This window comes from Juglans regia, chromosome 13, assembly GCF_001411555.2.
Source record: "Juglans regia cultivar Chandler chromosome 13, Walnut 2.0, whole genome shotgun sequence".
NCBI classification, from domain to species: Eukaryota; Viridiplantae; Streptophyta; class Magnoliopsida; order Fagales; family Juglandaceae; genus Juglans; species Juglans regia.
The window spans coordinates 38,719,647-38,738,074 of NC_049913.1; the positions used below are offsets into that span (position 1 = coordinate 38,719,647).

The 18,428-nt window shown below is 29.8% G+C and overlaps 1 protein-coding gene across 1 annotated transcript; it reads left to right on the plus strand.

Moving 5' to 3' along the window:
• Window positions 1–3,636: 3,636 nt before the first annotated feature.
• On the plus strand, window positions 3,637–10,480 carry LOC108982659 (probable trehalose-phosphate phosphatase C). The gene is made up of 11 exons (XM_018954095.2): window positions 3,637–3,821; window positions 7,351–7,490; window positions 8,038–8,220; window positions 8,305–8,445; window positions 8,625–8,696; window positions 8,844–8,978; window positions 9,308–9,373; window positions 9,569–9,670; window positions 9,790–9,867; window positions 9,977–10,117; window positions 10,203–10,480. The coding sequence occupies exons 2-11, from the start codon at window positions 7,353–7,355 to the stop codon at window positions 10,374–10,376; spliced, it is 1,230 nt and encodes a 409-aa protein (XP_018809640.1). The 5' UTR covers window positions 3,637–3,821; window positions 7,351–7,352; the 3' UTR covers window positions 10,377–10,480.
• The last annotated feature ends 7,948 nt before the right edge of the window (window positions 10,481–18,428 follow it).

An 18,428-nucleotide genomic window follows, 5' to 3' on the forward strand; every position in this document is an offset into this window, starting at 1 on the left:
TATCTTAATTTCTTTCTAATCTTAGGTTAATTCAACACTTATTTGGGAATAACTGTTAAAGCAAAATGCGTGTCTTACTTTTGCAATGAAAAGCCCGCCCATATTATGAAAATTATAACATTAGAAGTACTACTTTAATTTTCCAGCATCAATCCCGCAAATTTGTTTCAGATTCTTGCAAGTTTCTTAGAAAATGGTCCAATATTATAGTAAAAGGACAATTTTGAGTCCCTTTATTCAGTTTCCTCTTGGACCGGTTCGAATGAATTAAGGCTTGACAAAAATATTCATTCTATTTTCTTGGTCAGAGACGAAAATCACTCCGAGCATGTGGGAAAAAACGTTGCATTCAATGAATTTTCCTCAGCAAAAAGTAAAAATTATTCCAATTATATGATCATTAATCGTAGCTGTATTTTTTTGTTCAACAATGAGAGTTGAAGTTGCGGATCCACAAATTTTTTTTTTCAACATTTAAGGCCTCGTTTGTATTCATAGTCATTCTCAATTCATTTCAACTCATATCACTATTATTCACTATTATTCAGTAACTTTAACTTACAAATCTCATTACTATTCATAACTCATCTCACTATTATTCACAATACATCTCAACTTATCTTCGAATTCAAACGACACCTTACACTCGTGACAAATATATAATTGGCTAATGACATGAAAACTGCTCGTAGGAAAAAAATGACCTTTTATCATGAGATATCATATGGTGATCAAGTTGCAGTTTTTGTTGTAGTGATGGGACCGTCTGTCCAATTTTTTTTTTTGGGTCGTTAGATCATATAATCAATGATCAATTTAGTCCCTCGATTTTATACATTTTATTGAAAGCATCATGAGGATGTATTTGAAGTAGAAAAACTTTATTCATCATCATTACATTACATATTTTTTTTATTTTTTTATTTTTTTTTCTCTTAACAAGTATATAGTGTAGAGATGATGAGTAGAATAATTCAATTAGATTAACAATACTAAAAAATTAAAAGTAAAACAGACGTGATCTGCAGTGTAGACAGCTAGATAGCAAAACTCTTTAAAGTAATGAATTTGGGGTAATGATTCATTGTCGTGTTTTTGGAAGGAAGAACTAGTTTTGGTAAGTGAAATATTAAATCTATATATAAATCTTGTAAAAACAAATTTATAAAATAACATGATTTGATATGAATGACTAATTATGACGAATCATGTGGTGAGAATAGACTCGTAACATCAGCCTATAATCTCAGTGCACTTCATGACGAAAATGATTATTTATAATGAGAATAGACTCATATCATGAAGTGCACTGAGATTATAGGCTGATGTTACGAGTCTATTCTCACCACAAAGAGGAGATTGCATTTAACGCTTCCTCTACACTTGGATACATTGTCGGCAGCGCCTAGCTATCTCATTATCAACCATGAGAAGATGTAATATTTGCCAACGACTTCACGGGCCTTGACATGATGAGTCCATAATCTCAACAGCAAAGAAATCTATCGAGAATGGAATTTTCTATCTTGGAGAGTGTGGTAATATTGGATTTTTGAACAAATTAATGTATATCAGCAAAAAATAAAAATAAAAATAAAAATCTATTTCTAATTCATGATTTGTTGGGAAACTATTACAATAATTGTTTTTCGATTCATAAATATTAGATGAGTGCTACAACTACAAATAGATTATATAAAAATAATTTCACAAATTAATAAGATTTTATGTGATCCGTCAGATCTGTTTTATGATAAAAATAATTTTATAATTTAACAAGTTACACGATCAGTTTGTATGATTATTTTTATGTAAGGTTAGCTAGATTATTTCTTTCTTTGGAAGTCATCATCATGTATATATTTTTAATACCCATATTATTAATTGTAACGCGTTTTTGTGGTCAATAGTTCCCATCATGTAAATTCAGCAGAGACATTCACGCAAAGTGTCGTCAACATGGGACAAAGAATCTTAAATGAGGAGTAGTTTCTATATTTATTAAGGAGCATTATGCATATGACACCATGCAAAGACCATGTCACGAGTTATTATACAATGTATTACAAAGGAAGTTTCATGGGCATTTACTTCATCTGCGGTCGAATTCAAAAGGTCTTTATCACATTCAGAGAACTTGACCATCCTTCTCCTTCTGGAACTACGTACCAACTCATAAATATATAAATATATATATATATATATATATATATTTTGCTTCCACTCGCCTATATACCTTTGTTTCCTTCGAGAGGGTCCTAAAACTATAGGCCGGTTGATTGGGTAATCTATCCCTTCGCTACTAATTCTTTGTGCATATTAGTCCTTACCTAACCGGAGGCCGGAGGGTACCCTATTATATTTTTATTGGGTCTTTTTTTTTTTTTTTAAGGCTTTTGAATTTTATTTGGGCATATTATATGTATTTGTGAATCTTCAACCAATCAATGAATTTTGCATTAAATTTAAAAATATACCCACGTATAGAAATTAAAAAATAAATATTCGATTACTAGAAATAATAGTATATATTTGACACAATATTTGATCAGAATCCAATGATGTGTAGAAAAAGATCTTTGATTTGACGAAAAGTTAACAATTTTAATTGGTCATTCATTATTTTTGCTAACTACCGCTCAAATGTTATTCATAGACTTTCCGTCAAAAAGAAAAAAACAATTTATTTCCTTGGCTTATGCACGCATATATTTTCTTATAAATAATGCTACGTACAGTCATAGAGTACACAAAAGTCAGATAATTATTTTAAAAAAAAAAGTTAAAATTTATTATTAAAAATTAAATTTTTTTTATATAGATCATATATTTATTTAATTTTTTTTTTAAAATAAGATTGTTTACGCATTCATGAAATACCCTTACACAAAGTTTTTAATTTAGCATTAACTTCCATGAAATTTCATGAATGCATGGTAGGGTCAAGGCGGAACTACTCGAGTCTCCAAGACAATAGTACTATTAACGCGCGTGATTATTATAGTCGTATTTATTATTATTTTCTGTTGATTTTTTTATCATTATATATTTTGTAGGGTTAGAATGAGACAATGGGTACTCGACCCGTTACTAATTCTGATGAAGTGTCATTGAATTCTCATTTTCGCCCCTCTATATATATATACACACAAATTAATTAGATTCTCTCCATTTTACGCTCATTTTGATCCCTCAATTAATATTTTTAAAAAAACTTCCTCCCTTAATTACAATCTTTAAGCCAAAAAAAGGAAGATCTAGAAAGCAAATTAACATGGGCTAGCTCCTATATATATACATTAAAGTTATATATATATATATACACACACAAGTGGGGAAGTTAAAGTAATTTCAAGAACAAAATTAAGAAGATGAAGCCATTGCCATATTAATTAGACATATATATATATATATATAGAGCTATTTTGGTAATTTCAGGTTATAAATTATAATGAGAATTAAGGTTTTTAATTGGTGGAAGATGTAGTAATGCAAATGCACTGGTTACGTCCGTACGTGTCTAGACCTTTTGGCACCTGTCCAACTTCCAACATCCCCTAAACCCCTTTCTCTCTATAAATAAACCCCACTTCCTCACAACACTTCCTCCCTCCAATATCCTTCTCTCTTCTTTGATCTCAAACCCATATTTTATATTCTCTCATTCACTCAAACCCTCAAAACTCTCTCTCTCTCTCTCTCTCCAAACTATAGCTAAGCTCGTTTGGTCCAGCTCCCTCCTCAACCAGCTGATCATCAGGCAGTAGTACCTGTCCAACAAGCTCAGTACATCAAGTTTTGCCCATATTATTCATTCTCTGGTAAGTTTCTTTCATTTTCATCCTCATTTATTACTGGCTTTAGATAGAGATTATGATTAGTTTTTATACAAGTTCTGGAGATTCGATCATTGATTCTATTAGTAAAAAATTAGAATATTATCAATTGATATAAAATATCTTGACGATTTTTAGAAATTCTAGAAACCCATTAATTATTTATCATTTCCAACTCTCTTTTTTTTTTTCTTTTACATTTTCGTGCAATTTCTTTGTCTGCTACTGATATTTGGTAAGGGTTAATGATAGGTGAATAAGAGTTATTAAAAAGGTTAGGTTATAATAGGCTGTGTAGAAAATCTACTTTTAAAACTGCGCGTTTTAATTGGCGAAATAGGTGCACGCACGCCTTCTTCCCATATATTCCACTCTCTTCCTTAGAACCTCTACCTTCTGTTTTTCCGAATATTAGAAAAAAACCCACGGAAAAAACACTGCAACACAAAAGGACATGGCGGTTGGAATTCTGTTTATGATTTGATGTCTCCTCACGCTACTAGTCGGCGATTGACTGTTTTTGAAACATTGGACCATGATCGTTATATCCACGCGCCATTTTCGTAGGTGTGTTGTAAAGCCAGTTTCAGTTACTTGTTGCCTTTTTTTAATATAGTTTTTATGAGTCTATGGTGACGGCTAGTACACGTGTCCCCTTTAGGCCTACAAATTGACTGGGGCAAGATGGCCCCAATCTACCCTTTCAGACGTACAAATCAAGCCCATGGTTTCCGGGATCTGGCCCTGTTTCCATTAGATTAAACATGAAGTTGAAACGTGTAGGAAATGCCACGTGTACGGTTGAGATTCTGGGATCCACCGACTTATCCCTTCGTCCGGACACCTCCACCAGAGGTCAGGTCACTTTCCTAAAAAATGACTGGTACCTGAAAAACGGTTTTACATTTTGGGAAAAGCTTCTTTATCGGCCAGTTTGACCGGCTTAGTCGACGGTTGGTCAATTTTTTATTTACTTAAAACGTTATATCTAAATCAACGGCTCCAAATCCGCTGGCAATTATAGCTAGCCAGGTGGCCTCCAGTTATTTGAACTATGAAAAATAAAATATTGTGACCATAGACTTAATTTGGTTGGTCCATAATTAATTAGACATTAATATATATATATAGAACATGGGTTACGCTTTCAAATTATTATATATTAATTAATTAGAATTGAGTTTTGTTTTTTTTTTCCCTTTATTTTTTAACCGCATAGGAATAAGGAACCGATACAGGAAGTATCCGAAAAGAAATCACTTCACTTCCAGGTGGTTTCTTGAACTTAGTTTTCGAGGTACTTTTCCCATTAGTCTAAAGACTACTGTTTCTTGACGTGTTCGCTTGTCAAAACCCTACTTTTCTAAAGATTCTGCATCCAACTAACACGTAATCTGTCTTTTTGAACTTTTTTTTTTTTTTTTTTGTCTGATTAATCCTATTCATACGGTACTTTTCACACTTTCGGTTTTTTCAAAGTCAAGCTAATTATTATTATTTTTTCTCTTTAAAAAAATAGTATCTATTTATTTTTATTAAAAAGACACAACACTTTGTTGCTTCGTTGGATACACGTGTTTTTCTGATACGTGTCAATTTGCGTGTTTTTTTTTTTTCCCCATTTGGGAGGTCGCAGGCCAGAGAGAGACCTAATAATTTGTTGCTTACTTTTTAACAGAGAGTTTTTGTATTTGGATGATTATGGCTGTCGGGGTGAAAAGATAAGATTTGACATGATCTGGTTTACCCTAGTCTTGTCTGTGTAAAGCTGAAAGCTGAAAGTGGTGCATGATGACTAGCTAGGTTAATTTGGCTATCGATCGATCTCAGCTTTCCGACCACTGTGTTTTCTTAATGGAAAACTCGACACTTTTATTGGTAGGATTAGAACAAAGTGATATAGACGGTGAAAGAGTCAATAACAAAGAGTATAAAGTAAGTACTATAAAGAGTAGTCCTAGTCGTCTTTTGGTGTTGATCTGTCTCTATATAAAGGTGATATAGACGGTTATGAATGGGTCAATATTAACAAAGGGAAAGAGTAGTACTTTTCGTTTGGTTTCTATAGAATATTATAGATAAAGTTGAGACAAACTAAAAATATCACTTTTTCTTTTAAGACTAGCAGCTTCTGGTTGTTATAATATTACTGATCAGTTATAAATCTATATAAATTAATTAATAGATCATCATGATTTTCTCTTCTTTTTTTTTTTTGTTATTAATTAATACTATATACCACTCTCATATTACTTTCATTCTATTAAATAAGATGTAGTACATTCATAATCATTAGATGATAAAGAAATATCTAATAAATGATCATTCAATAGTAATAAATATGTCACATCTTATTTAGTGAGATGATAATATGATGTATAGAAATTTATATATATATATATATATATATATATGATGCAATTGCATATATATATATAAGGTGAGCTCATGATGACTTTTCTCTTTAATTTTTTTCCGAAGAAAATTAATTATCATTGAAGAAAGTAGGAAAAACTTGCATGGGAGTCCTGATCATGATCAATTATACCGACCTCGAGTACTATATGGTCATATGTTGTAGTACTGTTGTTTCTAGGAACCTCCACTAGCAATTTAATCAAAAATCAATCTCCTTATAATTAGTTCCCTTTAATCAGTCCCTTGAGAGTGATATATAGTGAGAGAGAGATTAATATGATATTATTTTAATAATAATGATCAGTGGCCAGGCATGATCATGAGGAGGAGGGATGTACTTGGATTGAGGTAAGGTGGTATTTTTAAGTTTGATGTTAGCTAATAGCCAGTCTTAAATAGACACTTCAACCCAATTTAATTCATGTCATTTTCATCCGAATCAGCTTTGATTAAAACCTTAGTAGGACAAAAATCTTTTAAATGTACGTGCCATGTAAAGTCAAGTCATTAATTAAATCTATACATCTTTTTCGAAATTAAAGTTGCTCGATCCCTTTTGTCTTCTTCTTGTTTCCATGTAGTACTTCTCCTTAATTTGGTGTTAAATATTTGGGAAACGAAAACGACCTAGCTAGCTAGCTAGCTCTTTTTAATACTCCGTCGACGGTCTATATGGTTCATGAGAATTGAATTGTTTTAATTAAAAACATTACACGTGTAATGTTAGACCACCGACCTCCCTTAAAATTCTTTAGTTTGAAGATTATTTATATATTATATGGCACATTCTTAGAAAGAACCTACTTAATTTATGTAATACCTCAAATTAATTAGAGAACAATTAATTTATTTTTATTGTTTGGTAAAAAATATAATTATAATCTAATATGCTCTAGGAGAAGCTTAATTAATGACTTTTGGTACTAAAGCATGATGCAGCATGATACGTACTGCATGTGTGAAATATTAATTAATTAATTAATTTCAACTTATTGAGCCCTCTATATATATACACTTTAATTTGTTACTAATTAATTAATCATTCCTGAGGGGCTTAACATTTCATTGACTTCGATGAGATACTAATTCATGGCAGATATGATGAAATTGATCGCACATGCAAGAAGATCAACACAAAGAGTACTCATGCAACAGCAGCACCATCATCTTGATGGCCGATTTATTAAGAACGTAAGACTGGTGGCTAGAAGGAACAAGATCAGCCTTAGATCACTGGTACTCTCATTAACACCTCCAACTTACTCATGTGGGGCCCACAAGAAATTGAAATGATGTCTATACATATATCATGCAGAGTATATATATGTCATTTTTTAATGAAAAATGATAGGAGTACTATCTATTTAGTATTGATCTTTTTATATTTATTTTTTTTAATTTTTTAATTTTATTTAATGATTAAAGAAGTGACTATTAATAAAATTATTTATTTTTTTAATAAATACTTAAAAAAATAATAAAAAATTAAAAAATTTCAAATATAATATAAATAATAAAGGAGTAGTTAACCGGTTGAAAGGGTGTCATTATCCCCTTTTAATTTATATGGCAGCTGGACTCCAAAACCGGGCAGAATTTTCAATTTTTCAGTTTTGTCACGTCAACTTCTATCAATCGTTACATACACTAACACCCAGAACCTTTTTTCTCCTGCCAAGTAGCCATGAAAAAAAAACAGAGAGCAGATTATAAGATTTCCTTGCTGTAAGTTAATTATGTACATGACGCAAATGCTCAAGAAAAGTTTTCAATGCCTAAACAGGGAATGGGACTCCAAAGATCAGTTTCCTACAAACAAAGGGTGCAACCTATTCAGAGATCAACAACGAAAGCCGAGAACAAAGGTCGTGATGTCTCCACAAACTTGAGAACGCCGCCATTCCAGAGTGACCTTAACACAAATGATCCCGTAATATCTTTGGATTCAAGTTATAATTCTTGGGTGGTAAGTGTTAATTTTCTCCATATTATATATATATAGATAGATATAGACACACATTAGAAGATTATTATTTGCTAATTTATATAGGCGGAGCACCCATCTGCATTAGACTCATTTGACAGAATGATGAAAACCGCAAAGGGGAAGAGGATTGTCGTGTTTTTAGATTACGACGGGACGCTCTCTCCTATTGTAGATAATCCCGATCGTGCCTTAATGTCTGATGAGGTAAGATATTAATATAGCAGTACTCGCATGATTAATGTTTAAGAATTATTGTGAGATTGATTAGTACGTACGTACAAGAATAGTTTTAATTTTTGTGAAACTTTTGATAAATAATTTGCATGGATATTCTAATAATTGATTTAATTTACCTCACTTTATATTTATTATTAATATTACAGATGCGCGCAGCGGTACGTGAAGTTGCAAAATATTTTCCAACAGCAATAATTACTGGTAGGAGCAGAGACAAGGTAAATACAACATAATAGATCATCGTCAGTCACTTGATCATGCATGTATTTAATGCGTACTATCCTACTACATCGTACGTTATACGTACCATGGTCCATTGACTAAGTTTTTTTTTTTTTTTTTTTCACCTTTTATCTTTGGTTCAGGTAACAGAATTTGTAAAGTTGAGTAATGTTTATTATGCTGGGAGCCATGGAATGGACATAATGGCCCCGCCAAGGCCAGTTAAGTCCGGTACTGCTGGCAATGATCACCAAACCATAGCCCTCGATCATAGAAAGGTTAGAAACGTTTTTTTTTTTTTTTTTCTTCAGCAACATTCCATTTTTGTAGAAAGTAATTTTTGGGTTCCCATGATAACAAACATCATGAAAAAAAAAAAAAAGAGGCTGGAGTTGTAATTATCTGCAACTATATGTGCATAAGCCCAGCTTTCAACGTGTTCAGTTTTCTCTTTCTTTCTTTTTTCACATATTTTTGAAGTGATACAATGGGAGGTCAGTAGTTTCTGTAATCAGTTAGTTAATTTGGGTCAACGGGTAATATATATATATAATTACATTCTTAATTGTTTGCCCCATATATAATAACATGAATTTTCAATCTGTAGGAGATCAGTACTAGTCATGAAGTTCTTTTTCAACCTGCTAAGAAATTCTTACCAGCAATTCAAGAGGTTAGCTAACTTTCATCTGATCATTTCTCCTAATTAATGGAGTGAACTAATTAACTGCAAAGAAGATTATATATATATTCCAGTTCAGTTAGGTTGTGTACATGATCATGGGCTCATTAGTACTATATATGCCATGTTAACTTATGTGTATATATGTGGTACTAATTTTGGGGATATTCACAATGTTCCTGACAGATATTCACAATGTTAGAAGAAAAGACAGAGAAAATACAAGGTGTCAGGATAGAGGATAACAGCTTCTGCGTCTCTGTACATTTTCGGCAGGTTCGAGAAGAGGTATATAAGATTTAAATATATATATATATATATATATATTTACCTAGAATAAAAATTGTTTGTTCATGAATCATATATATATATATAATATTATATATAATATTATATATAATATGCAGGATTATGGCATCTTGGAAGAGAAGGTCAAGTCTGTAGTTAAAAAATATCCAGAGTTTCACCTAACTGAAGGCAAAATGGTACGTAGGGCAAAACAAACCTCAATAAATCTTGATTTTCATATATATTTTCATTAATATTATAAATCGCGTGTAAATTTTATATATTTTGCATGTATATTATATACAGGTTTTGGAAGTAAGACCATCCATAGAATGGAACAAAGGCCATGCCCTGGAATACTTACTCGACACTCTAGGGTTTAGCAACTCCAGTGATGTCCTCCCTTTGTACATTGGGGACGATCGAAGTGATGAAGATGCTTTTAAGGTTTTTTTTTTCTGTTTTTTTTGGTCCTAATAACTTTTATGCTGTCTGCAATCATGTTGAGATATATATGAATATTTACGAGCAGGTCATTCGAAGTAGAGGACAAGGGTATCCAATCATTGTGTCTTCAATTCCAAAGGATACGAATGCTTTATACTCTTTGCAAGACCCCTCGGAAGTACTATCATTCTTGTTAAGACTAGCAAGATGGAAGAAAGCATCTTTTTCGAGCAGAACACTTCATGAATATGGTTTTTAGCTAAATGAAACAGATCAGATCATCGATCGCGCGAGCTGGTAATTAAGATGTTGCATGCAGCAAATCAAGAATTTTGGTTTTGTACATGGCAATTATATATGTAAAATTAGAAGGTTCATACATATATATATATATATATATGTAGAGAAAAATACATAAAGTTTCACTTTTTATTTTGTGCTTTTGTGAAACTACCATCTTCATGTATAATGTATTTCATGAGCTTCCATCGATCTTCTGAATTAATATATTGAGAGTACGTACGTAAGATCATATTTGATCTCATTCATGATACAGTACTATATATATATATAATTATTTTTTCTTTGGTCAGGAAAAACAAACAACAATGTTGCAAATATATACATGATCATCAATTGGGTCTGACGACCCAGAAAGCTGGGGGCCTACGTTTGGCCCAATTTTTGTAACTCCAAGTTTGACTACTTACACACACACACACATATATATATATATATATATATATATATAGCCCATTTATGCAATTATGGCATTGAGTTTGGTAACCAATAGAACTTTGACGGTCCCTAGTCTTTGATATCTGCCGAAGTACGTACGTCATCACTGTAAAATCAGCCATCACATGCATTCAAATACGGATAGAAAAATATAAACGTATTGCATGTTTTCTATGAGAAAGACTTTACTTTGGAGGGCAGCAGGCAGATCAAGTCATGAATGTGTTCTAAATTGACGTAAGCTGGTTATAAGTATATTGAAGAACGGATCATATCCACCAAACGTAGCTTTACAACCACGACCTACGTACGTGTGCACAGAAAATAGCTTTTGATCAAATTGTAGTTTTATGCCCGATTCTGCGTACCATTATATATATATATAGTCAAAGTTAATGACGAAATTGCCAGTCATATGCACGTAATAATTATGCAAGATTCTACCGATTATTGTCATTCTATCTTCTTCCAGTAGTAGTACTCTAATTCCTTCCATCAACTCCAAATCCAACAGCTCATTATCATCAGATCTTCCTACGTTGACATATTACTGCTCATAAAAAAACAAATATGATCACTTGAGTGAATAAAACAGAGTACTAATTATTACTGTAATTTTCTAAAATTCTTTCCTCGCCAGATTAATCATATTGCTGCAATAATCTAAGTATAACCCAATATATATCTTGATCTTTATATATTAATATAATTGTGAAGATACAAATTTCACATACATCTCATTTTTCGTAGCAAATCGTTCATGTTTTCATCGCAAATTAATATAATCTAATATTCATGAACAAAAAATCTTTACAACCTCCTAATACTCTACATTATTTTTAATTTTTATTATTTTTATTATTTTATCAAATATTTATTATATGAATAATGAATAGAAAATTTGGAATAATTTAAAAAGAATAAATTCAAAAAAATATATGGAGTGTGGTGAAGGTTGTGTAGTAAAACTCATTCATGAATAACCTTTTTTTCTTTTATTTTTCTAGTATGACTAGGTATAAGAGATTTTACGTGATTAATAATATTGCATGAATAACCTATATATAATGGAAAGATTTGAAGAGATATTTAGTAATTCTTATATATATATATGCTTCGAATTTTATAATTTATATATTATAATTAGTCAGTGGATGCTGCCTCGATCGGCATGTGTCTGAGACTGTTGAGACTAGTGATCCATGATGTTATGAATCTCATAATCACATTTGAAATAATATCTTAATGCTATAATTTATTGAATCGATACCACTAACCCAGCTGATCCTAAGCCTCCTATATATATGTAATTGCAGTACTGCTTTCCATTAACCCCACTTTTTCTTTCCTAATTAATATTTAATAGAAAAGAAAATCTGGGAATCATAGATATTATATTATAGATCATGTACTACTGACTAATTTCCGCAACATGTGTATTAATGCTAAAGTAGAAGAAAAATGTGCTCCACTTAATTTGTAACCAGACAGATGTCTCAATATTCCAAAAAATGAGAGTACTTAATTAATATTACATTAAACGTACATAAATCATGAGCGTTATAAATGGTTCTTTAATTTAGCGGATATTCTTAAATATATATATATATATATATATATCTTTATGAGAGAATCATACCATGCATTAATACCTCTAGCTATATTAATGGTTGCATGCAAGGATATTATTAGGTTAACTTTTCACTTTCCTTATATAAATGGGTAATAACGACTCCAGTTTCTCTACTCAGAGGAGAAATGATTTGTACAAATTTTAAATAGACAAGTCATTTGTAAAAAAATGGCCTGACTTCAACTTGAAAAATTGTAAAAAAACTATTCATTATTAATTAGACCCACTTTTTATAAAGGATTTGCACGGAACTTGTATATTTGAGACAGTAATTTGTACCTAGCAATATTACTAATAAGATGGATGCATGTAATGTAACTTATAAAGGTTTTCACTAGTCGATATACATATGTGTATGAAAGAGTAGAAAACGAAAACAAAGTACTTAATTACTAACATAATCGGCAAATGATCAAAGAGTCTGCATATAATATGCATGCGTTTATCCAAGCTGGGTGAATATATATAAATTTGATTGATTGATTCGATTTGAGGCCGTTAATTTGTCACAGCTTGAACCAATTAACTACGGGTATATAGTACTTGATCATACTTCCACCAGTCTCCAGCATCAAACACCTTCGATCGGCCTCGATCGATTACCATACAAAAACCAAGATTCATGAATCCCAAGATACATGTAATATATCAATTTCTAAATTTAATTTCTCCTCCAAACACATGAAATCCATCCACAAAACTAATCATATCGTGAAACCTTTAATTAAGAGAGAGTCATGAGTCGAGAAAATAATGAGATTAATTATGGGAGACAGAGATCACTGAGAAATTAAGAATATCGAACTTTTTGTATAATACAAATTAGACTAGCTATCATGATGATGATCATGATGTCCAGCAAATCACATATAATATGGCATATGGAGCTGATCAGCAAATGAGTCATGTTGAGACACTCTAATTTGATGGCAAGGATATTATAATATGGAGAATAATATAGATCGAAGAGAATAAAAACAAATGAAGGAAAGAAAATGGCACCCTTTAGAATATATATATAGAGAATCTCCATGGCCATGACCTCCCCAGTCACATTAACCTTGGCAGCTATTGCAGCAGTACTGTTTCATTCACATGTCACACTATATAATTAATATATAAACAAACACAAACACACAAATGTATATGAAAAGTATTAGGTTAATAGAGATTTTCATAAAAGTAAATTTATAATTTGACTTAGTTTAATATGATACTTCAGATATACTTTTCAATAATAATAAAAAAATAGAGAAATTTTACAATTTCATGACGTACGTATAATCATATTATTAAGTCATATTAATTTTTGATCTAATTAATTTTACGGGATTTATTTATAAATCAATTAAACATCACTTTATGTTAATACTTACTAAAAGGTTGACAACAAAGTAATATATATTTTAATACAACAATGATTTATATATATATATGAGTATTGATATACACACAATATATTTTTACAGTATATTTCATAATAATATTGTAAGATAATGATATTTTTGTAAAGTCATATTTTACAAAATTTTCTCGCATTTAATATATTATTATAAAATATGTTGTGAAAAATATTGTATAGGTTATATATGAATAAATCTTCTCAACCTCCTAACACTCCACACTCCACATTATTTTTAATTTTTATTATTTTTTTCTTTTATTAAATATTTATTATATGAATAATAAATAGAAAATTTAAAATAATTTTAAAAAAATAAACTCAAAAAAAAATTTTTAAAAAATATTAAAAATTTTAAAAATTAAAAAAAAAATAGAATGTGGAGTGTGGTGGAGGTTGTGTAACAAAATCCGATTATATATATATTGTACGTCCTAATTAAAATTACCTAAAGCGGAAGCTATAATTGTATAATAATAAATTAATAATATTGTACGTGCTAGCTTCAACTTTGTACTCCGATTTCCTAGCTAGCCCATGGAATTTAGAACCTGACAGGTGTCTGAACTCAAATGATACGTACGTGGATGCAACGTGATATTCTAATGGGTCTGGATTTTCTTACTAAAAATTGCTTCGCCTTTCTGACATGAGTATCATTCCGGCCAACGATATTAGCATATAAATATATAGTAATGATATACAGTCGTTGACAAGTTGACAAGCATAGTATATTTATTTTAGAAAAAGAATGAAATTTATTATTAAAAAATTAATTTTTTTAATATAAATATTATATTTATGTATTTCTTTTTTAAAAAAATATGAACACTTAGAAAAGAGTGGCACGGCAGCCACTAAAAATGAATTTTGTTGAGCGGTGGCCGAAAGGGGAGTGAGGGGGAACAAAGGGACTAAGGTTGTGTTTAGATGTTGAAGTGAGTTGAGTTGAGTTGAGTTGAGATAATAAAATATTGTAGAATATTATTTTTTAATATTATTATTATTTTAAGATTTAAAAAAGTTGAATTCTTTATTATATTTTGTATTAGAATTTGAAAAAATTGTAATGATGAGTTGAGATGAGTTAATCAACCAAAGGAAACAGATCTAAGATTTTGAAGTATGAGAGATTTTCTACTGGGGTGCGGTCATAACGTAACTAAAATGGAAAGCGTACGTAGCGTTTCTATTATTGGAAGGATGCATTTTGGAGACTAGGGTGTGTTTGAATATTGAAGTGAGTTGAGTTGAGTTAAGATGAGATGATAAAATATTATTAGAATATTATTATTTATTATTATTATTATTTTAAGATTTGAAAAAGTTGAATTGTTTATTATATTTTGTATTGAGATTTGAAAAAATTGTAATGATTAATTGAGATGAGTTGAGGTGAGTTTAGTAGCCAAACGTAACCTAAAGGTGCGTTTGAATGTTGAAGTGAATTGAGTTGAGTTGAATTGAGATAATAAAATATTGTTAGAATATTATTTATTATTATTATTATTATTTTAGAATTTGAAAAAGTTGAATTATTTATTATATTTTGTATTGAAATTTGAAAAAATTATAATAATGAGTTAAGATGAATTGAGAGAAATTTTAGTTTCTAACGAAGCCTAAGAGTTGGACCGTTTATGAGATTTTCTCTTATAATAAATATATAGTTGCATGCATGAGCTAGCTAGGCAGCTAGAAACCGGAAGACTCGGTACCTTCTGTAAATGGGAGAGATGATAGATTCCCAAGCACGCGTGCAGCAACAGTACTAGGACTAGACAAATTGGGAGTTTAACTAGTAACCGGACAAGTGTCTGGAACCAAATAATATTGGAACTACGTACATTCCGTGGATGCCAAAAAAATGCTTTCATAATCTTTTTCGAATTAAGAATCATATATATATATATATATATATATATAATATAGCACTCGACATTATGATGATCGAATATATAGATTATATATCTAGTTACCGATCGAAGACGTACAAGATCGAATTTTACGTATATATTTGAGATAAATAATAATAATAATAATAATCAATTAATTACATTGTGATAAATGTAGGGTGAAAAAGAAATAAATATATTAAGGTCATGCATGAAGAAATTGGGCATAAAACCGATCGAATTAGATGATGTTGACGTTGATATATATCGCCATTAGCTAGCTTGGTTATGTATGTTACTTAATGCAGAAAACCTAATAAGTTAGTTAGCAGTACTACAGAAAATATCCTCTCCCGTGCGCTCATGCATGATGTCATTTCTCCTAATATTTCCCTCATATTTGACTTTTTTTTTTCAATTTTAGTAACATGAAATAAAAGAAAGTCATCGACAAATTAAGCCATTTTACTCCTCTTAGGTCTAGTTTTATTTTACAAACTATCTTTATCTTATTTCAACATTCAAATTTCAAACATACACATTTTTTAATTTCAAATTTTTAAAATTTTCATCTAATCATTATTTAATTATTACAATTTTTTAAACTTTTAAATAAAATATAAAAAACAATTCAATCTTTTCAAATCTCAAAATAAAAATTCTATTAAAGAAATTACATTTTAACTTTATAATTTTTTATTCAACTTTTTCTTCTGATTTCTCAAAATCTCATAAAAATTTTAACTTAAATAATTTTATTACTATTCATGAATTATCTCAATATCATTAATATATTTCTCATTTTATCTCGTCTTATCTGTATAATTAAACGAAATCTTAGTAGCCGATCTCATATGTTACATTATATGTAGTCTCGATCCGAATTCAGTCAGAAAAGATCCTCCCTACATAGGAAGTAAAGTTCAATAAGATCGATTTCATATTTTATGAAATAAAATTTTAAACTTATATCTTGAATTTTTCGATTTATGAATATTGTTATAAGTTATTAAGTATGTAAACAATCACACATACACACTCTTACTCCGGTGATCATATAAATATAGAATGGTTTGATTTAAATTGTTAATTTTTTTAAAATAAAAGGATAATCTACAAATAGAAATGAAAATGAAAGTGAAAGTGAAAGTGAAAGTGAAAATGAAAGTGAAAGTGAAAGTGAAAGTGAAAGGAGTTGTTACTTTCATGGTCGGAGTGGACCAACGCCCCACCACCCCAAATCAATGAGAGCTGACCATTTAATTTTAGGACCAACCAACTTCTACTCTATCCCGCGCAGCTGACCTTCTACGCACGGTACTTGGTGTTAACTATTTTAGAAGAAAAATGAGAAGCTCCCTACCACTCACGCCCCTTCACCGTGAGTGGATTGCATTATCCACTTTTTTTTTTCTTTTTAAAATTAAAGTATTGTTATATATAGTCATAGAGTGTGTAAATATCGTTCAGTTGCTTTGATAAAAAATAAATTTTATTATTAAAAATTTATTATTATTTTTTATATAAATATTTTATTTATTCATTTTTTTAAAGTAATTGTATGATACTTATACACTCACAATTGTAATTATCATTTTTTTAAAATTAATTGTACCTTCTTATTCACAAATTAATTAATGTTTGCGACGTGTGACTTGCAATTTCATGATAATATATATATTTATATATATATATATATATATTAAAGACTTATATTCCTCTTGTCTCCAGAGATTTTTTTTTTCTTCTACAATACGTACGCATCGCATCAATATATGTGGAGTTTAAATTAAAGTGTATGCATCTTTAACATCATTTTAAGCAAGGCCACGCAACCAAGAATGCGTTTATTCCAAGATAATTTTGGATAAACAAAGATTTTACTTTTGCTCTTCCTTTAATTAATGATATATGCATTTTGATATTGATTAATAGTTGAGTAATGTTGTAAGGAATAATAATAACTTATTATTATCTTATTTTATTGATATGATAGTGATTAATAACCTGAATTTCAATATTTTTAACAAGGATTGATCAAAATTAATTATCAAACATTACTATTTCAGTTCGATAATGTTGCGATAATAATAATAATATTATAATTTCTAGAACTTACTTAAAAGTTTGGTATAAACATGCTACATGAGATGCTTAATTAATACTTAATATTAGTTGAGAAATCAATATAATAACATGAGTTTTGTTATTTATCATTTCTATATACTATACACATTTTATTTTATTCTTCTTAAACTTATTGAATTATTCTATTCATCATTTATATATCACATATTAATTAATAAGAGAAAAAAAATTACGATGGTATGTGGAAATGATAAATAGAATTTTTCTAATAACATTAAAGAAGCATTAATACAATGTATATATCGTTATTTCCAAAATTTATTTTTGGACAGAAAAATTTAAAAGATTTTCAATCCATATTTCGGATAAAACGTGTAGTTAATGTTTACATCAAATCTTAAAGAGGTTTTTTTAAGAAAACAAAAAAGAAAAAGAAAAGGAATTTTGTCCCTTAAATTCTCATATTTTTCAGCTTTGACCACGCACTATCAAAAGTCAATGGACAATTCAAGTCATTACTTTTTAAAAATGGAGAATTCACAAGAAAAAATGGAT